This window comes from Chiroxiphia lanceolata, chromosome 8, assembly GCF_009829145.1.
Source record: "Chiroxiphia lanceolata isolate bChiLan1 chromosome 8, bChiLan1.pri, whole genome shotgun sequence".
In the NCBI taxonomy this organism is placed as follows: domain Eukaryota; kingdom Metazoa; phylum Chordata; class Aves; order Passeriformes; family Pipridae; genus Chiroxiphia; species Chiroxiphia lanceolata.
The window spans coordinates 17,774,297-17,794,405 of NC_045644.1; the positions used below are offsets into that span (position 1 = coordinate 17,774,297).

General features: G+C 37.7%; 1 protein-coding gene across 8 annotated transcripts in view; it reads left to right on the forward strand.

Annotated features, from left to right (window-relative positions):
• The window catches only part of PANK1 (pantothenate kinase 1), a 36,185-nt gene extending 17,437 nt beyond the window's left edge, over positions 1-18,748 (forward strand). For 7 of the 8 annotated variants that reach the window (XM_032694526.1, XM_032694520.1, XM_032694523.1 and 4 more), the window contains 6 exons: positions 1,640-1,992; positions 8,782-9,035; positions 11,264-11,440; positions 11,844-11,967; positions 16,490-16,615; positions 17,242-18,748. In XM_032694526.1, the coding sequence (XP_032550417.1) occupies positions 1,657-1,992; positions 8,782-9,035; positions 11,264-11,440; positions 11,844-11,967; positions 16,490-16,615; positions 17,242-17,301 (1,077 nt within the window). In that variant the 5' untranslated portion in view covers positions 1,640-1,656 and the 3' untranslated portion in view covers positions 17,302-18,748. The remainder of the gene's footprint in view (positions 1-1,639; positions 1,993-8,781; positions 9,036-11,263; positions 11,441-11,843; positions 11,968-16,489; positions 16,616-17,241) is intronic. The other variant, XM_032694527.1, reaches the window with a different exon arrangement.
• Positions 18,749-20,109: the final 1,361 nt, after the last annotated feature.

Genomic DNA, 20,109 nt, shown 5'->3' on the forward strand with positions numbered 1-20,109 from the left:
TGTATTATGCCTGGCTTGTCCTTAGGGAAAGTGCAGCAGAAACTGATGATTCAATTACCTGACATACAGCGATGGAGTGGAATAACTGTTTTAAACATCTGACATTCAAGGATTGGTTTGAGCAGGGAGGGTGTGTTAAAAATTGTGACTTTGAGCAGGGAGGGTGTGTTAAAAATTGTGACTTTGAGCAGGGAGAGTGTGTTAAAAATTGTGACTTTGAGCAGGGAGGGTGTGTTAAAAATTGTGACTTTCAAATTACTCAACCAGACAAGAATGATGCTGAGACCCTTGTGGTAAGAAAAAAAAGACTCTAAACTTCTTTCAGTCTGATGCTGAGTAATTTAATAGTGATCTGTGATCACATGAGGAAGGACAGTGTGCTTATTAATATCTTTGCTCCAAGTTGTTTGCTTTTAGGTTCACTGGCAGAAAAATCAGTTATGCACATGGTTTCAAGTTTGCATCAACACTAAGCTGGGATGCCTTAGTTGGTAGAATCACGTTTCTAGCAAGTCTGTCTGATTCTCTCTAAAAGCAGGGAGGTGACTGTGTAACTGCTATTTTAGAAGTGTATCTTAGATGTTAGCCATATACTCAGTGCTTTTAATTTATTTTTTCTAAGAAACATTGCTAGCTGCCTCCTTCTGCACTGCCTGTGTATAGATTTTGTATTCTCACTTTTTATTGCTTCATAAAGTTACCTGCCTTACAATTTAAAATGTATGCATGCATGTATAAGGGGAGCATGCAGACCAACCTGATTCAGTTAGAATCTTCTGTCTGCATGTTTTCCATAGTCATTTTCTCTTGCTATTAACAGAACAAAGGCTTTGGTGGACCTAGGCCAGCTGGGGCAAATATATGTATGCTGAGAAGCAAATAGTGGCATTTCTCTTATGGTTGTATGATAGACTAACACATATACCAGCAAAGGGAATCAGTCTGTGGTCAAAAGATGGGTCTGTCAGTGGTAAATATTGAACATAAGCCAGCTCACTTTTGGCTACTATATAGCAGGGGTGCAGTTCCAACAGAGCTGCTGGTTCTGGTGGGTTGAAGTCTGGAGGCTTCCAGCATAATGAGAGTTCTGTATTGCTGCTCTTCAGACAGACCTTTGTGACTGGAAATTCTGACTGGGCTTGGAAAGGCGATTGTAGATGTTACGCAGTGGGAATATGACTTGAGAAATGTTTTTCTTCTGTTTGGTTGTTTGTTCCTCCTCCCCCTCAGTGTATTGGTAGAATTGGTGCCAATTGGGTGAAACGCAATTTCGTTTCATTTCCCCCATTGGTGCCGATTGGGTGAGATGCAGTAAATGTGCTTTGTCAAGAGGTGCTGACTGAAGAGTAAAATGATTTCCTGGGAAAAAAATGTTTTCATTTTATTAAAACCTGCTTCTCTGCAGAATAATATTTTGAGATTTTCTTTATTCATTTTCTCAACTGAGGCTTTATGAAGCTTTAACTTAGGTGTTCAATAAATGTGAAATGGACATGTAAGTGACCCCCAGCTTTCAGGAGCAGATGCTGGTACTGTGACTGCACTGAATTGTCATTCAGCAAATGATTTCAGTGATATGGCTAGCCTGTGTATTTATAGTGACTTTCTCCTTCTTCCTCCCCATCCCCTTTGTTCTTAGCGTTCCCATGGTTTGGAATGGATATCGGTGGAACACTGGTTAAACTGGTCTACTTTGAACCTAAGGACATTACTGCAGAGGAGGAACAGGAGGAGGTGGAAAACCTGAAAAGCATTAGGAAATACTTGACCTCTAATACAGCCTATGGTAAAACTGGCATTCGCGATGTCCACCTTGAACTGAAAAATTTGACTATGTGTGGACGCAAAGGAAACCTGCACTTCATCCGCTTTCCCAGCTGTGCCATGCACAGGTTCATACAGATGGGGAGTGAAAAGAACTTCTCCAGTTTGCACACTACGCTCTGTGCCACAGGAGGTGGAGCTTACAAGTTTGAGGAGGATTTTAGAACGGTAAGTGAACAGTTCATATGGGATCAGGGGGAAGTACTTTGGAAAAGCATCATGGGAGCCCTTCTATTAAAATTTGCAGGGAGAATAACATTTTTTTTTTTGTCCATCCTAACTGGTTAAGATTAACAGAATCAATTCACATTTGTTAATTGGTGGCGTTGCTGAGAACATGGAGAGAGGAGGAAAGGGTATTCTACTGAAGTATTACTGTGCAGGATGTATTTAGTAAATATGGGGTTTTTTAGAGTACAGCTATGGTGATCAAATGCTTCATAATCAACCTGAGGGTATGTTATGACAACTATACAGGTACCTGCAAACTGATTATCTATTGGAAAAGAAACGAAGCCATGCTGACTGGAAATTTGATTCAGGTGCACTTCCCTTTGTATTAACATTCAAGCAGAGTGAAGTCAAGAGTCTTGGTGGAGCATGGGGGAGAAACAATGTATGGAAGCATGACAGTACCAGCTAGCTTTTGATTTCAGTTCTGGGAGTCTACATCATGTAATATCAGGTACAGTTGCTTACTTTGTAAGGAATTTTGTGTCCCTCACTCCCACAGCTGTAGAAGTGAACTGGAAGTTACCTGGTAGCTATTACAGCTAAGCATTTCTCTCTGTAGCTTTGGCTGCATCTGCCATAAATATGCAATTTACACTGAGGGACCAGTCTTGTCTCAGCTGCAGTGTGGTCAATCCAGCACTGGAACCATAGTTGAAGTTCAAGCTGTTTTTCTATCTGTTGAGCAAATATACAAGATCACATAGCAAATGACTGGTGGACTTCAGTGTGAAATCCCACGTCTCTGCAGGGTTGGTTAACATTCAGTGTGCTAAAACACTTGCAGGTAGTTTAAGAAAAACCCCATAAAGGCTGGCTGGGGAGTTTTGTTGCATAATGCAATCAGTGAAGTGCTCTCACACTTAAGTGAGTGCTTTGGACACCTCTTCCAGCTATCCAGTTCCACACCTTCCTTTACAGCAAATGTTTCTTGGCTCAACCTTCAATATCCATGGAGAATTACAGAAGAAAAATACTATCCATTACATGAAGGTTTGCTTTCTTAATCTCTCTCAAAGGCCTGGGTGTTCTGGGTACTGGCACTTGAATTGTCACACTTCATTAGCCATTGTAACAGCAGCTGGCTATCTCAGTGTGTTCTGCTGACTGTAAATTGACACTGGACAACAGCTTCAGGACTGCCGAAGCACTGAAATGTCTGTTTCAAATATTTGATCACTCTAATGCACCTGTAGAAGTAGAGAATATGTGCCGAGTCTAAATCTGGCTGTTGCAGGATTCAGTATTGTATAATGCCTTATATGGAGGTGACTTTAAATGTTCCTGTTTATTACTTAGAAGCAATGTGAAAAAACTAAGGTATGTTTGCGAATGTTGTTATTTTCATTTAAAAAATCTGGCTCAATGCTAGGAAACTCATGGTTTGATCTAACAAACATGCTTTTGTTCTGGCCCTTTATTTCCCTATATATATGCTTTTAAGTTATTTATCTTTCACTGTATTTCTCAATGCTTATGTGACTTCTAGAATTGCGTAGATTTAGGACAGACTCTCCAACATCTTGCAAAACAGCATTCAAATCCCAAAGAAGGAAGCCTTCTAAGATTGCAGAAGCTTTTTCTCCTTAAAATAGACAAGTAAACACCCTGTTGTCACTTGCCTGTTCCATTGTCTAATCCTGAACCCCTAAACGGGTTGAATAGCTTTGATCTAGACATCTCTGTTGCTTTTCTGTATTAAGAAATAACATAAAATGGTGAGGCATCTTCTGTTTACCTTAAGCCTGTTTTCTGTGCCATAAAAAGGCAACTAAATCTACAAAGCTACCTAGGTTTAGCTATTTGACCTCCCTCATGTGATCTGCAGCGCTGGATAGGAGGAGACCTGAAGAAGTCTCTGTGGTTTGCTTGGTGATTGCCAGCAGTAATGATCAGTAGCTTGGCAAATCATGTGATTCATTCTTAACATCTGAATGCTTCCCTTAGAAGTAGGAAAACTAACTCTATTCATTAAACTAGGCCACAGGAATATTTTACCAACCATATGAATATACTTAATGTTCATTGAAGAGAGCATCAGAAAGTATTCACCAAAAGGACTATTTCCAGCTTAAGGGTTTTTTTCTTGATTTTCATTTTGTGTTGAGTTTTTTGGGGGGGGGGGTTGTTCTTTTTTGCTCCCTTTATGAATGACTGGTCTTTATGGCTGGCTGTCTTTATTTTCAGGTAACAGCAGTGTTAAGTCATGGGTGGATCTGATGCCTAATTCTGATAATCCTTCCTCCTTTCCCCAACATATTCTGTCACTTCACATATTCTATAAATACTCAAATGACCACTTTTGTAGAAGTAAGGAGTACTTAGAGTTGTTTGCTTGTATATCTGTGATAGGAATCTCTTCATGCTCTGTGACTCCTCCATGATAGCACACATACATTACTTGCCCAGAAGTTTGCTGTTAATGTAATGAGGAACAAATTCTTAAGCTGCCCCTCAGTTTTGTGAAGCAACTCAATGTAAAGGATATATGGGGAGGGGAGAGGAGAAAGAACTATTCAGACCTTTGTCTAAAACCCGCACTATTGCAAAAATTCTGTTGATTGCAGTGGCTCAAAGGTGGGATCTTTGTAATCCTTTCCTAAATAGACACCTGCAGTACCTGACTTGTCTTGAAAGAAATTTTACTGCTGATTTCAGTGGGAGCAGGGTGTGGGCCAGAAGAACCCCAGTGACTTAGTCAAGAACATTTGGGACAGGAGAGGAAGGAAGTCTCTTATCAACACAAACTCAGGCCTTGACCTTCCCCGTAACCTGTAACGAAAATGCTTTAAAAGTGAGCTTGGCTGTTGGATAGTGATTTCCTTGTGCCAGTTACTAGCTGATTCTAAGGCTTGACTGTGGTATGAACCGAATGCCTGATGACTTGTAGGTTGTATTTATCTTAAAACAAATAAACTCACCGTCCTGTGTTGTAGGATGAGTAAGCTGTGTAACTTAACATAAGACACTCAAAAGTCTTCTTGCTTGAGGAGGCTGTGCTCAGGCTGTAGGTGCTGGCCTGTAGTGTGTTGACTGGGCTGGAGTTGAATGCAGCATCCAGAGAATGCATAAAGTAACCATGACACCTTCTGTAACTATCACAACAAGAAGCTAGGAAGCTCTTCAGAGGAAGTGGAGAGAAACAATGTGCATCTCTTCCCTGTCAAGAGAGGGGAGAGATCCCTACAGCTAGCTGGGCAAGAGGGCAGACCTCTGCAAAGGATTCCAGGCAAGTGCTTTTTTTGCCCAGAGCTGATTACAGAGTGAGTCTTTTCTGCCTCAGTGAATGCTGGATATGTGCTTGCATTAGACTTTGTCTTGTTTGAATGTGAGTGGTTTGTTTCCCAGCTCCATAAAGAAGCAGGGTTGGGGGCTGAAGTGAAAATAATCAAAATATAAAGAAAGCAAAGTATGTCTTTATGAAAGTGGAGGAGAGGTAATGGGAGGGAGATGGAAGGAAAAGCTAGATCGTAAGCTATTCTAAGAAATAAAAACTGGAGCAATGCCCAGAAGACATAAAAGCCAGATTGATATAGTAAATGAGGCTGTTGTAATTGATAATTAAAAACTTGCAAGATGTTATGTTCCTAACAGTTTCTTACCGGAAAAATATTCATATTTCTAATTGAAAGTTCAAGAGACAAATGGATTTGTAACTGTATCCAGGCTCAGACTTTCCTGTGCTCCCCAGAACTATGTAACAGTGTGAACTGTCATGGGAGGAAGTGTTGGCTACTTTTACCTGCTTGTAAGCATGGCTGAAGTCCTAAGTCCCTCGTTTTGATGGTCCTGGAGACTTTCTTGAGATCTGAAGTGGTTTGTTCCCTTCCCCAGTATTTAAAAAAAAAAATTATGGTCTGGCTATAATGCAGAAAAATTATTCTTTTAAAAAATGTTCAGATGATTTCCCTGTAACCATGATGAATTTTCCCTCCAGGGTCCTCTATACAACTTTGCTCTGCAGTTGTTCCTCTCATAGCACAACTTTCTGACATAACTTTTCTATAGAGACACTGTGCTGAATATAGTTACAGGAGTGCAGAGTAGAGTAAGCTGAACATTATGCTGTCTGCCTTCACATTAGGAATTATAAAGAGCTGGGTAATATCTGCAAATGCATTTTGTAAATATTGTAGGAAAAACATCCAATTAAATGTGCTTCTGTATGCAGCTTTTGGTTTTGTTTTTGCATATTTGTACCTAAACTTTGGTTCCTGCAAGGAGAAGAAGTTTGAACAGCTGAAAGTTGAGGGTAAGTAGTGTGTGGTATGTCAGGTGATGGCAGCAGGAAGAAATGTTTGCCTACTTGCAAATTAATTACGATGGTTTCAGGCACATCTATTTTGCAATGCAGTTTTGCTGCTTTGAGATATTGTGAGCAAAGGAACAAATAGCAAAAAGGCAGTTCTATAGGCATGGGAAGGGACTGAATTCTGACACTGGCTCTATCGTGGCTTATTGTCCAAGATCGGGTGACTACATTTCTTGCAACTTTCCCCTAATTTCTCTTTAGCAAGAACAGTGGTAGCTCACTAAGCTGCTTGGAGCCTTGGGTGTCTGGTGGCTGCAGAGCTTGTGGTTCTCTGAATGAAGGTGAATCGACATCGAATAGCGATGCCAGTCTTGCTCTTTCCAGAAATTAAAACCAGACTGCTGCAACAACACAGGGAAATAGTTTTTCATTCTGCTATGAATATCATACATGAAAGAGAGCAGTAATAGAACTTTTCTGCTTACAGTATATCAGCTGTTAAATATAGCACAGAGCTATAAAAAGCAAAACAAATTCTAGTATGTCTTTTATACATGGAGGCCTGGACCTAATAAAACCTCTATGTGTAGCGCTTGAGAAAGAATCTGAGTAGTTTCTTTTGTTCTGTTCTTACAAAACTGGTTCTTACAAAACTGGAGAGTTTGTAGAATCAAGGATTTTGTCAGTGGTTTTGCACTGATGCCGGAAGTGCTTTACTATTGAATTTGTATTGCTTGTTTGTGTCTTGGAAGGCTTCTGACTAGTGCTTACCTATTTGTAAAAGCGTAGCATGGATCATACAAAAGCAGCTTGTGGCCAGGTATTTGTCTTACAGGAGAACAGAGGTTTTGACAAGTAGGGACCATAAATCTGCTAATGACTTGTCTTTGTATAACAGTTTCTAGTTCAAGTCTTTTATGCTGTATTTCTGTAATTGTAATTTGTGTAGGCATGTGCTGACAAAGAAAAAAATATGAAGGGATTGCAAAAGTTACCAGAGGAAATACAGAAACAAGAAGAAATTATATCCACCTGTCTCTCTTGTCCTATGAACAACTGGATCTATATTGAGTCTTTGAGACTGCTGGTTTTTTTAGTCTTAATTCTTTTCTATGGTTCCAGGATTTGAGGACTGGCAAGTAGAACAAAAAGGCAGACCCAAAGAGTGAGCTGGCTTTCAGTTATGGCAAACTGGACCAATGTACAAGTAGAGAAAAGACTTCATAGGAGATATTTAAATAGCTCAAAAGAATGTAACCTATTGGCCATGCCTGTTCCATAAAAATATCTTTCCTCTTTACAGTGATTTAATATAGCTTCCAGTATTAAAAATAGGACATAGTTACCCATTTAAGTCTTCTCCATTAGCTGTTATAAAAACATCCTGCAATATGCAAATGTTTCAGAACCAGCTCTCTACTGTATAACCCTCTCATTGGTAGTACTCTGTCGCTTTTTTTTGCTAGAAAGTAGAGTTAGGTGAAATGGGCTTTGCACGTGTGAGGATGCAAATGACCTTAAGATTTAAATGGGGAAATTTACAATTTTTTTTACTCCCTCTCCTCTACCTAAAACTGGAAAGGAGACTTTCTGCAGATTGTCACTGTATTCTGTCTTTAGAAAGGGATGTGATTTCTAATTCTAGTGAATAGAATGCTATGGCAAGTAGACATGTCTGCTTAAGGACAGTTTTTGTGACCTATGAAATCTCAGAGGGAAAGTCCTTTGTAAGCTTTTTTTTTATTTTCCGTCTTCTGTTACGACTGTATTTTTACGAACATTTTATGTTTATGAACATTTTGCTGGGGGCATGGGCCTGACAATCTTTTTGTTTGGGGTTTTTTGTATGTTTTTTCACCGAACATAGTGAATATCCTGTTTTTCATTAAACGTTTTAAAGTGCTCGTGGTAATTTAAAGAAATAACTCTCAGATTACTGGTGACATACTAAAAAAAATGCACATCTTTTAAACATAATTCACTGTGTATTTAATGCATATTAACATACCATGCACATCTTAAAGCTTCTATTGAAAATTTTACTAAATTGCTGGGAAATGTGGTTGGATGATGAGCTAAAGTACTTTGCATCCTGAGGAATGATGATGTGTAGGCATGTGTCAGATACTCCCCAAAAGCTGCAGCTCCTCTTGGGCAATGAGGGGAAAGAAATTTATTGCTTTAGAATACTGAGAGGGAGAAATATTTCCTGCTTGCAGAGCAGGGAATGTCTCAAAGGCACGGGAACTAAATGGCATTACTACATAGCACATCATTGCTCTGGGAGGTATCTGCTGTCAGGCAGATAGCAAACTTTTATTTCAGACTTCATGCTTAGATCTTTGTACTGTTTAAATAGGATAATGTGTTACTATTAAAGTGATCAAAGTGCTTCAGCAGAGCCTTTTGTCCTTCTTAGTGTTGTATTATACTAGGAAATGTTTATTTATTCATTTCTTGTTTTTCTCTTCCAGATTGCTGACCTACAGCTCCACAAACTGGATGAATTGGACTGTTTGATCCAGGGCCTCCTTTTTGTTGATTCTGTTGGTTTCAATGGCCAACCAGAGTGCTATTACTTTGAAAATCCCACAGATCCTGAACAGTGCCAGAAAAAGCCTTACTGCCTTGATAATCCATATCCTATGCTGCTGGTTAACATAGGCTCAGGGGTCAGCATCCTAGCTGTGTATTCTAAGGACAATTATAAGAGAGTTACAGGATCCAGGTAAATTTAATTTTGTTTCTTTTAATTCTCTTTTCTTTTCTCTTTAGTAATTGAACAGGTAGAACTAGACAGTGTGAACAGTAGGTGCAGCCCTAAATTGTGTTTGTCTTTCCATTTCTTTTAAAAGCCAGTAGCAAGGCTGAAAACATCACAGGATTCCTTCAGAGTGGGGTCTACATAAGGGAAATCATTGATCCATTCAGCTTTAGATCTGCTTTAGTCTCTTGTCGGTGTTCTTACCTAGTTCCCATCTCTTGCTGTGAATTACTGAAATCAAGCTGTCCCAGGAAATGAATCTTCTCTCCCCGGCTTTGATCCCCTGGAACAGCCTAATCAATGAAATATGTTAGGGCTTAGTAGTTAGGATATGCCCAGGATGTAGGAAAACTTTGTAGACTTTATTTTGACACAGGAATCTCACTAGATCTCTTGTTTCCTTACTGATTGCACTAGTCTTTGGACTGTACTGGTAAATTAAGGAATGCCAGTGTGTAAAGACTAGAATCTGATTGTCTGAATTCATTGTTATTTTGTCCTCAGTGTGATTTTAGCCTCAGTCAGCTAGTGCTGTCTGAACTGATTTATAGGGTACAGCTGAGTTGAAATGGTCTCTGGCCTATGTTCAGTAAGGGATTCAGATGTGCCTGCTCTGTTTAGGAATTCAGGAGTTCAGTAGAGTGGATGCTAAATTTTGTTCTTAAGGTCAAAAAACCAGCCTGAAGCATGGTTAAGTTTGCTCTGAAGATTTGGAAACAGTGCTAACTTTTAGGAAAGCTTTTAGTTACAGATGTGTCCATCCAGAGATGTAGCAAAAATAACAATAACTCTAACTTTTTTCTCATACATGCAAACTGAACTGATATACTTCATTTTTCATAATCTAGTAATAGTAAAAAGAAAAGCAAACAAACCACCAAAACAGAAACCTAAAAAAAAATCACCTTTCGAAACAACAACTGAAGAAGCTTTTTGGAGTCGCTATAGTTCCTTCCAAACCTGCATTCTGTTCTTCAGTGCATGGTACATATTAAAGTTTCTCCTGTACATTGCACATGACTGCACATGTGTCTTCTGTTGCCTTATCTAGGCATATCTTTGTCACAATGGTAGCCATGAGCCATTTTTTGTATACAGTACAGATGGATACAAGTTGAATGAGAGAAGTATTGGTCTTCTTGCAGTTCTGGTTGTTTTTCAAGCACAATAGTTTTGGCATCTGTAGATGTGCTTCTGATCCTTTCCACTGTGTAAGGAAAAACGTGACTGCAGTGGGTTGTTGACTTGTTATAAATGATGTCTTGTGGCTGATGTGGAGAGCTTTCTATTGTTCAGACCCTGAGTATATTACAGTGCTACTAGATGTGTTCTAAAAAGCCCGATAGTCCAACAGCATGGACTAAATGGTGTTCCTATCTGACCTCCTGTGCTTTTTCATGAAGTGCAAGCGTGGTGTCTCACTGATCCTCTTGTTTACAGTGGCTCCAGTTGGTGTGACTGCAGTCAGTGCAATAAGCTAACTTTCTCAGGGGCTAAGAAAGAATGAGGAAGGATGTAGAGGTTAGTAAGTTGAAGTTCATGTCTGTTAAGACTGAAGAATCCAAAGTAGAATTTTAATGGGTTGGCAACCTGTTATGCACAGCTAAATCTTCCCTGCTAAATTTATATAGTCAGTAAATACTGTACTTGAGCCTTTACAAGATACTAAAGTGACTGCTCCTTGCTCAGAGTTCTTGCAGGGAAGGAACATTAAGGACTGATACTAGCCTTGCTTTGAACAGGAACCAACCAGTGGCTTCCTCTCACTGGCTAGGTCTGTCTTGGCTGCCTGCCCCTGTGTAGATATTTAACTTTGTTCACTGTTTATTCTTTCATCACTGATTTGAGTGCTCTTCTGGCTAATTATTCTTGCACAAGGAAAATTGTTAAGAGTGCTACAAATAGCAAAGTGGTATCTGTAGTGTTGGATTGGACTTCATTCTTAGCTAACCCTTTATTTAGTATAATTTCTCCTATTTAAGTATTAAAGACTTAAGAGTAGTTCAGTTAAAACCACACTGCATGACACTTGTGTTAAATAGAAACTCAATTTAGAGTAACTGTCTTCACTCCTTTAAGGGAGTTACAAGACACAGTTGGTAGCTCCATAGACCTTGTTGCAAGTGGGGGTCTGAAGAGTTGTGGTAAAAGCTGGTTCAAGCTGCTGGTCTGAAGGGGTTGTGCTTTTCTAGTCTTGGAGGAGGAACGTTCCTGGGCCTGTGCTGTCTGCTCACTGGCTGCGAGACGTTTGAAGAAGCGCTAGAAATGGCCGCAAAAGGAGACAGCACCAATGTGGATAAGCTGGTGAAAGATATTTATGGAGGAGACTATGAGCGGTTTGGCCTTCAGGGGTCTGCTGTAGCATCCAGGTATGTGTTAATTGAGCTGTTTTTAAAGAGTCCATTGGGAAACTTCCTGTGCATGCTAAACTGAGTGCATAATCCCTGGACTATGTACTAAATCCATGTGGTTATGTCACTCGATGTATCATGTAGTTTGTCCTTAGATCTCTCACTTCTTACTCTTTTTTTTTTTTTTTTTAAATGGGTATAAGCAATGCTTGACATATTTTCCTTCCATTTAAATTACAATTATTTTAGAAGTGTCCTTACTCATTGTTATACCTTTCTAATGAGATCACTTTTCACATTTCAAATCTGTCACAAAGCAATGGATATCAAGTCTAAGCCAAGCTTATTAAATTACAAAATTTTAAGGGCTTTTAACACTCCTAAATATCTCATATTAAAAGATATCATCTTCCTCACACAGCTTTGGTCATATGATGAGTAAAGAAAAGAGAGATTCCATCAGTAAAGAGGACTTGGCCAGAGCTACTTTGGTCACCATCACCAACAACATAGGTTCTATTGCTCGCATGTGTGCACTGAATGAGGTAAGTTATTTACCATGAGCTTAAAACCTTTAGAAACAACACAGTGAGATTTAGTAACAACACAGTGCTGGCATAGTAGGTGTGTAACTGGCCTTGCTAAATATGCATATATTTAATGTGTTATGTGTATGCTTTGATGCAAAGTGAAAGGTACTTTGAGCTTCAAAGGTAGGCAAGAGGGGAGAAAAGTTAACTGTAAAGATCTCCTTGAAGCATTGAGCTTCAGCCTAGGGCTGTTCAGTTGCTCTCAAGCTGTAATACATAGATATTAACACCTTTGTAATAAAAATTATTACTCTCAAGTACCTTGCAGTTATTAACAGGTTTTACTATACCATGACAAATTTTATTTTGAATACTGTTTTGCTTGGATTGTTTGCATAGCGTGGCAAGTTCAAATTGTGTATTGTGTTAAATGCTTTGATAGTTATAGGAACCATTGCATTAGGTCAGAAAGAAGAAAAATACACCTGAGGCATTATTATCCTGCCTCAAACTCCTATCAGATGCTTCTTACATTCTTTTATTTAGGCATGCTAAGTATGGATGGATTGTTCCATTCATACACTTTTCCAACTTCTAGCAGTTAAAAAAAAACCAACAAACCCACACACAAAAACCCCACCACAAAACCAGACATTTAGACCCTTGTTTATATCTGCAGATTGCATCCTTTACTATTATGTGGTAACTAATCTCTTTTATCTGCTCTGAATGAATTTATATAATTTTTTTAATACACAGGTCTTTTAGCTGGACAGCACTCTGTCAGTAGAAGAATTGCTTCTTTTTTTTGTATTTTGAATCATCAACACATCCACAGAGCCCAAAAAACTCCCAATAAAACAAAACCAAAAAATGTACCAAACTGCCATCTGTTTACTTTATGGGGTCCCATCTAGCTTTTGGCTTTATGAGAAATAAGAAATAATAAATGACTAGTGCTTTTGGTGGTTATGGGTTTTGATTTTATTTTTTAATAAATTTTTGCCACATCTCCCCTGTGCTCTTTCCAAGACAGAAGGTCCTAATACTTAATCTCCTTTCTTATGGAAGACACTATCTCTTGCTTTCACTGTTTCATTATGTGTTTTTAATCTTCTTATGGTTCTAATTTTAGGACTGAATGGTCAGATCGTCATGTGGTATTCAGAGTGTTGTTGCTCAATGAATTTGTGATGGCATGTTGATAAATTTTGTGTTCTGACTTCCTTTACTAACAGCTCTTAATATTTCATTTTTGTGAGCATGGAACTCAATTTTAAGGAACCATCCACTGTCCCTCCACAGTCTTGTCTTAAAGTAGCTAATTTGGAGCCTATCATTGTCTGAATACTCAAGTGTTTCTGTTTTACCCCCTTTCATTTGTGTAATTTCATTTTTTTAATTTAAACTTCATCTACCACTTTTTCTTTAGTCATTGGGCGTAAGTCTCTTCAGCACTGCTATGCTGTTAATTTTTTATTCTCTTTTGACTAACTTTGTATGCCAATTATGTTTGTTGCTCATTGCTCTCTTAGACCACTTTTAAAATATGTTGAACAGCACAAGGTTTAGTGTATGCCCCTATCAAATGCCTTTTTTCATTGTGAAAAGTGGCTTCAGACATATATACATGTGTGTGTGTGTGTGTGTGAGTGGTTTTGGGGGTGTTTTTGGCAATTTGACTCTTTCAGTCAAGATAATTCTCTTTCAGTGTTCTCTTTGCTTTCAGCTTCTTTACAGTGTTGCCTTGTGGCATGGAGTTCAAGCAGCATTGTACAGGGCTATCAAAGCATGGAGAGTTGCAGCAGGGAGCCACATGCGATGCTTTCAGAGGAGGAAATAGGCTACTAATGAAACTAATGCTTCTGAATCATCATGAAAAAGTTCCTAACATCTTTGTTTTGTGGGCAGGCTTACTTAAAAACTGGACACGATCCATAGAATTCTGTGGAGGAATGTGGATTGATGTGTTAAGTATTCTTCATTTCACAGTGTCAATGTAGAATTTATCCAACACTTGAACTAAATTATTTTGTAGTTTTAGAGAAGGAAAACTTCTTTTAGTAGCTTTACATACTATTAAAAAGAAAAATCAGACATGCAGTATCATTGCAAGTAACCTAATCTTCAGATAGTTTGCTCTTGGGGAAAAAAACCTAATGCTATCATTCTGCTAAATAATCTAGACACCTAAATGCCTTTGGGAGACGTGGCTGACTTACAGCAAGCTTGATGAATGAAATCCCCAAATAAGAGCTTAAAAACATTTGAATATGACATTCTTTTATGGAGCTTGTATATATTAGATTAGGGTTATGGTGAAGCTCACTTTTAGGTTGACAGAATCGATTTATGCCCTGAAGCATGACTTTTGATAAGTTTTTCCCAATGATTGCAGCTTTAATATTGTGTTGAAAATGACTTGCATATGTGCAGGAAAAAATGAGGCTGGGGAATAAATGAAATATTCTGTCTGAAGAACTTCAAAGCAAATTTGCTTGCGCAAAGTTGGCAGCGGGGTAGAAAAATTCCATAGTCTGGAACCATTTGGCTACACATCATTTGAAGTGGTCTGTCCTAGGCACGGCAGAACTGCATAAAGGAAACCAGTGCCCTAGTTTATACTTTTCTTACTAGCAGAACATGTAAGTTGCATCTGAACAAGCCTTCTTGCAAAAGTATGTGTGGGGTTTCTTATTGCATTATTGATATAGATTTCCCTATTCAATTATATTGGCAAATATGTAAATACACTACACTGAAGCTATACTGTAGCTTTCTACTGCAGGGTATTTGAACAATTTAATGAGACCCACAGAGGGCAAGAGTGCATGTCTTTTCTAGGATGTTGTAATTTGATTAGCTTAAGTAAGCATGTCATCACCATCTCTTCATCAGTTTAAGACTTCTGTCTTTCAGCTTTGAAAGCTTCAGCAGTGGACACAATTTAAAAGTAAATTGACGAGACTCCCTTAAGAGATAAAAGTAGCATTTCTTCATTTTCCAACTCCTGAAAAATGCTGGGTTTTTAGTTCAGTTCAAAAAATCCAGGAAACTTTGTATCCTTAATACAATTTTTTATCTTGTCAAGAAAGTTTGGAAAATAAAATTGATATTAAATTTTCATGTTAATATACTCTCTGCTATTCTAGTAGGTATGACTAGTACTTTTAGATTCAAATTTTACAGCAATGTTTATACTCTGTGTTAGGTACTGTTTGTTTCAATTTCTAGTAACAATAGCTTTGTGTTTATATACAGAAAAGAATAATATGAATGTGAAACTGAAATGTAGATTCTAATCAGTTTGATGGTAATGCATTATAGGAAATTAATTAGTTCCATGTTTGCCCCTCCTTTATCAGAAATTACTTCAGAGACAAAACTGCCTTATCAAAGGATGCAAGGTGCTCTTGGCTATGTTCAGTAGCAGTCTTTTGAAATTTGAGATGTTCTTATTTTCAGTCATAAATTCAGTAAAGTTGGTGTTGATGTGTTTGATTGGTGTTGAGGGCAATCAGATATGTGACTCGGTCATTGGCAAATGATAAATGAGTTACTGCATCTGGGTACCTCGCTCTCCAACACTGAGTTATTCCAGTGAGAATGTTCTCTGTGGGATGTCACATGCACAGAACTGTGGTCTGTAGCAAAGAAATTGCTGCAGAGCCAAGCGTTGGGCTTTATAGAGCTGTATCAGTGTAGAGAGGTAACCCTTGGTAATTCTAGCCCCTGTGCAAAGGTTTTCTGGTAATTTTCTACAGAGGACTCCTGAAGATCCTTTTCTAGGGTACTTCAGGATTCCTGAAGTCTGTCTCCAGGATTTGGCCTCCTACTGAGTCTTCTATACCAATTCTAGTGTATGGTGAACATCGTGGTACACCAATGCAAAATGCAAGTGCATTTTTGTGCATAACAGGCAGAACTGGGCTTGGTGAAATAGTTGTTATGGGCATTGTTTAAACACCAGACAGAACCATTGCTTACTGCAGTGATGTACATACAGGAAAGGATAGCCCATGGCTTTCTTGCTGGCAGCTTAGTGCTGATGATTCAAAAATCTTAATTTCCTGAATGAAAACTGAGTTCAAGTGAGCTTTGAAACAAAGGAATGCTATACGTATCCAGTATTATGTCAGCCACATTTCACTTGCTTTTTGAAAATGGAACCACAGTCCAGACAATAGGTAATGAAAGATGCTTCTTCCCATCTCTAATGCAGTCCTTCTCAGATACTTTTCAGAGGTTCTCCATCTGGATTTAATGATCATAGTGATCTCTGGAAAGTTGCTTCATTTAACATGCAGGGGGCAAAGATTTCTTCAGTGCAGCCATATACAATTAAACATCTCTTGCAACATCTCTACTTAGCAGTCAGTAATTGTAATTATTTTTTGACTTTTCAGTCTGGAGAGTTTAAATGTAACCCAAAATTCCCATTTAACTTTATAGTAGAGCCAGAGGTACGTGTTGAATGAGGCAAATAATTTAGCTGAATATAATTTTTCTGGTCTGTTTTTCAATTTCAATTTTACAGAACATTGACAAAGTGGTATTTGTTGGCAACTTTCTCAGAATTAATATGATTTCTATGAAGGTGCTAGCATATGCTATGGATTATTGGTCCAAAGGACAGCTGAAAGCTCTGTTTCTGGAACATGAGGTAAGGAAATACATGTTGAACTTTTATTTGTAAGTACAAAGATCTTGTTCTTTATTTGTTAAAAGGGGAGGATTTCAGTGCCATTGCTTTGAAGTGAATGCAACAAGCGAAGTTCTGCATAAATGCAATTTAGTTTACAAATTCATTTGAAATTACTGCTTGTTAACTTCTTGGCTTGATCACTAATCTTGTGGTGTGTGTTATTAAACATTGCCTGTCTCTGATTTTCGCTCTCTGACCCTGGTACCAACAATGTTCATACCATGGGCTGCTATATAAACCTCAAGTATAATTAATTTTTGTAAGCATAATTTTGAGGTGACTACCAGATGGGTGGGTTCATAATGGAAACTGCCTTGCCTCAATATAGCATCATTATTCTGTAATTTCTTTTTGACAATTTTGGAGAACTGTGTAAGATTTTTTTCAGTATCAGGCCCTTTCTTGTACCTAAAGAAGATCTTATTAAATCATAATCAGATGGAGCAAATACTTGGCACAGCAGGGCTGATCTTATAAAAAAGATCTTTTAATTGCCTTAACAGAACTGAAAACTTTACATGTTCATGCTTATGTCTTATTTTGGAATTTGATTGGTTTTGGTTTGCTTTTTCCTTTGTTCAAAGGGTTATTTTGGAGCTGTTGGTGCTCTTCTAGAATTGCTTAAAATGACAGATGATCAGTGATGAAGCTGTCTGAAGAGATTCCTACTGCAGATGCTGCTGGATAAGAGTGAAAGCCACTACAAGGATGGAAACAAAGCCATTATGGTAGTTCTACCTGCTGGATTTGTAAATAATTTAAAATCCTTTTAGCTAATCTTTAACTTCTGGGTTTTGACCTTATACTTCAGAATTCATACTGGGAATTATGAGGATTTTTTTTCTGTACACTGTATTTTTTAGAGGAAAAAAATGTGCGAAGTGGCCAAACATACAGATTTTATGGATTTATTTTAAAAAACGGATACTGTTTAATGTAGGACCTGTGATATGAGGCATCTGCTTTTCTTCTGGGGTTTACTGATTAGTGTGGTAATTTTAACTTCATTTAGTAATCACTCTAGGAGATTTTTTAATCTTATTTTCATGACGTTTCATGATTTCTTCTTGGTTTCGAATGAAACTACAAAGATGATGCATTTTACTGTGAAAACTAGTCATTTTTTTGCCTTTCCTTTCCTCATTAGACGAGACACTTTTTTATTTAACACCCCCCTGCTCCCCCAAAAAATAAATTTACAAGCCTTCTGTGGCTAAATGTGTTTCTTGGCAGGACTATGAGAAGGCTTGGCAGGGGTAGGGGGTTTAAGGTCGTAATTTTTTGGTAGTCATGAATTGCAACAGGAACAGACTGCCAGCTGGTTTTGCAGGACTAATTTTTCTCTATAATAAAAATCTTAAACAAGATGTGAATTAAAATTTTAATTGTTGAATTGACAATTAAATTGAATTGTTTCTGTTGAAAAGCTCTGATCTGAAGAGTTTCGTAGTAGAGATGTTATTTATGTGGTACATACTTGGCATTAGATGGTAAAGGGAGATTGTTTTCATTTATTTTTCTGTAGTCTGCAAGTTTTAACTTGTTCTTAATTGAAAACAACTAATAACTGCATTATTCAAAGCCCAGTTACTAAAATTAGAGAAGTACAGACTAATGTACTTTCTGCTTTTAAGTTAATGTGAACTTTCCCTCCAGGGCACGAAAATTTGAATGTTCGCCCCAGTGCAGTATTTTCTACCTTTTTTGATTTGTGGACCTCTCTAGATTTTTTTTTTTTCAAGTTGAATTGAGACCCCTTTGAAATCTATGTACTGAGGTTGCTGCAGAGCATATATCAACTTGCTTTTCTTAGACACCTTGAGGACTCACAAATGAGAGGCTGAAGAAAAGTTCATAAATTATTTTGTCTTGCAAGACTGTATATGATGTCACATAATGTAAAGGATCATCAGAGGGACAGTATAAAATTCAGACACATGTGTTATCCAGTATATTTTTGGAAGGGGGTTTATTTCACTTTTCTAAGTCATTCTTTTCCATATCTCCCAAATGCTGAAAAAAAGGTGATATTAACTAAAGTGTTAACTTGTCTAATGGAAATAAAGACCACTACTGTTTTGACAGTTTTAATGTATCTGTGGAATTCATTTCTTGAAAGCAGTGATGTGAAATATATAACACTCTTTTTATGACACACATGACTCGTTATTTCCATGATATTTTTGGTTCTTGACATGTTTTTACTCTTAATTATATTGCTTTAGCCTTTGAAGCCTTTTGCCTTCTTGAAGTTGACTTCAAAAGACTGTAAACCAAAAGATCAGACAATATACTAGCATGTTGTAGTTGATATTTCCTATAATATCAAGCTTGAGATAAGTGAGGATAGTTCTGCTCAGTGCCTCTATTTTTTTTAATAAAGAAAAGAAAACCTTCATTAAGTTCATTTGCTAAATTTTGGCTGCAAATAAAGATTAATTTGGACATTGTTTTATTTTTTTTAAGGAAGACGTCAGAATGTTAAGAGGTAACTGCACTTCTTATGGTAAACGGTAGAGGGAAGCATAACATCAACGATGTAAATATGTTTGGTTGGTTTGTTTCAGAGAAGGATCCCATCTTTTTCTCCCTGCTCTATTTTTGAAGGGAATTTGATATCAGAATATCTGTCACATAGGTGTTCTTTCATTCTTAACATTTAGAGTTATGTGAAGGAAGAATATAATGTTAAGTAAACAAATGTGAAATAGCAGTTCTATTAGGATTAAAACCCTCTACCCCAAAAAAAAAAAAAAAAAAGAAACACAAAAAAATGCTAGCAAGCCATCCAGGAACATATATAAGGACTATGAAGATGCACAAATTGAGGCTGTGTGGTTAAAGAAGAAAAGCACAGTCCTGGTAGCCCTGAAGTTAGCTGTAAGGTTCCAGGGGCTGTCAGGTAAATTGATCACAGCAGTTCTAAGAAAAGCACAAAATAAAACTTTAACTTCAAAATGCTGATTTAAAATTTAAAGTGCTTATTATGTGAATTGCTATCGTTAAAAGAACGGGGGAAAATGCTTTCAATTATATACTACACAAAGGAGTATACTTGGTTGGGAAAAAGATTAGCAAACTAAATTAATAGCATAGAGAGTTATGGAAAGTCTGAAGTAGGAGAACCTAGAGGAACATGTTAGTTCAATTCTTCCTTTCCTGAGGGAGAAAAGCCTACTGCAAAACTATTTCTTTGTTGCTTCAATCTCCAGCTGACTCCTTTTTTCTCTGTCCTTACCAGCACCATCATATGAATCTGCTAGTACTGTAACTTGATTGTTTACCTTCAAACTGTGCCTTCCTCCACTTATCCCAAGTTTTGTTTTCCTGCTCTGTGTTTCCCCTCCATAAGTAAGGTAATGGAGGAAAGACAGGGAGGTTGGTTTCTAGCACTGTTACAGTATTTTTGCCATATGGGAGCACTATGGGCAGTTCTAAAAGCATTGCTGTTG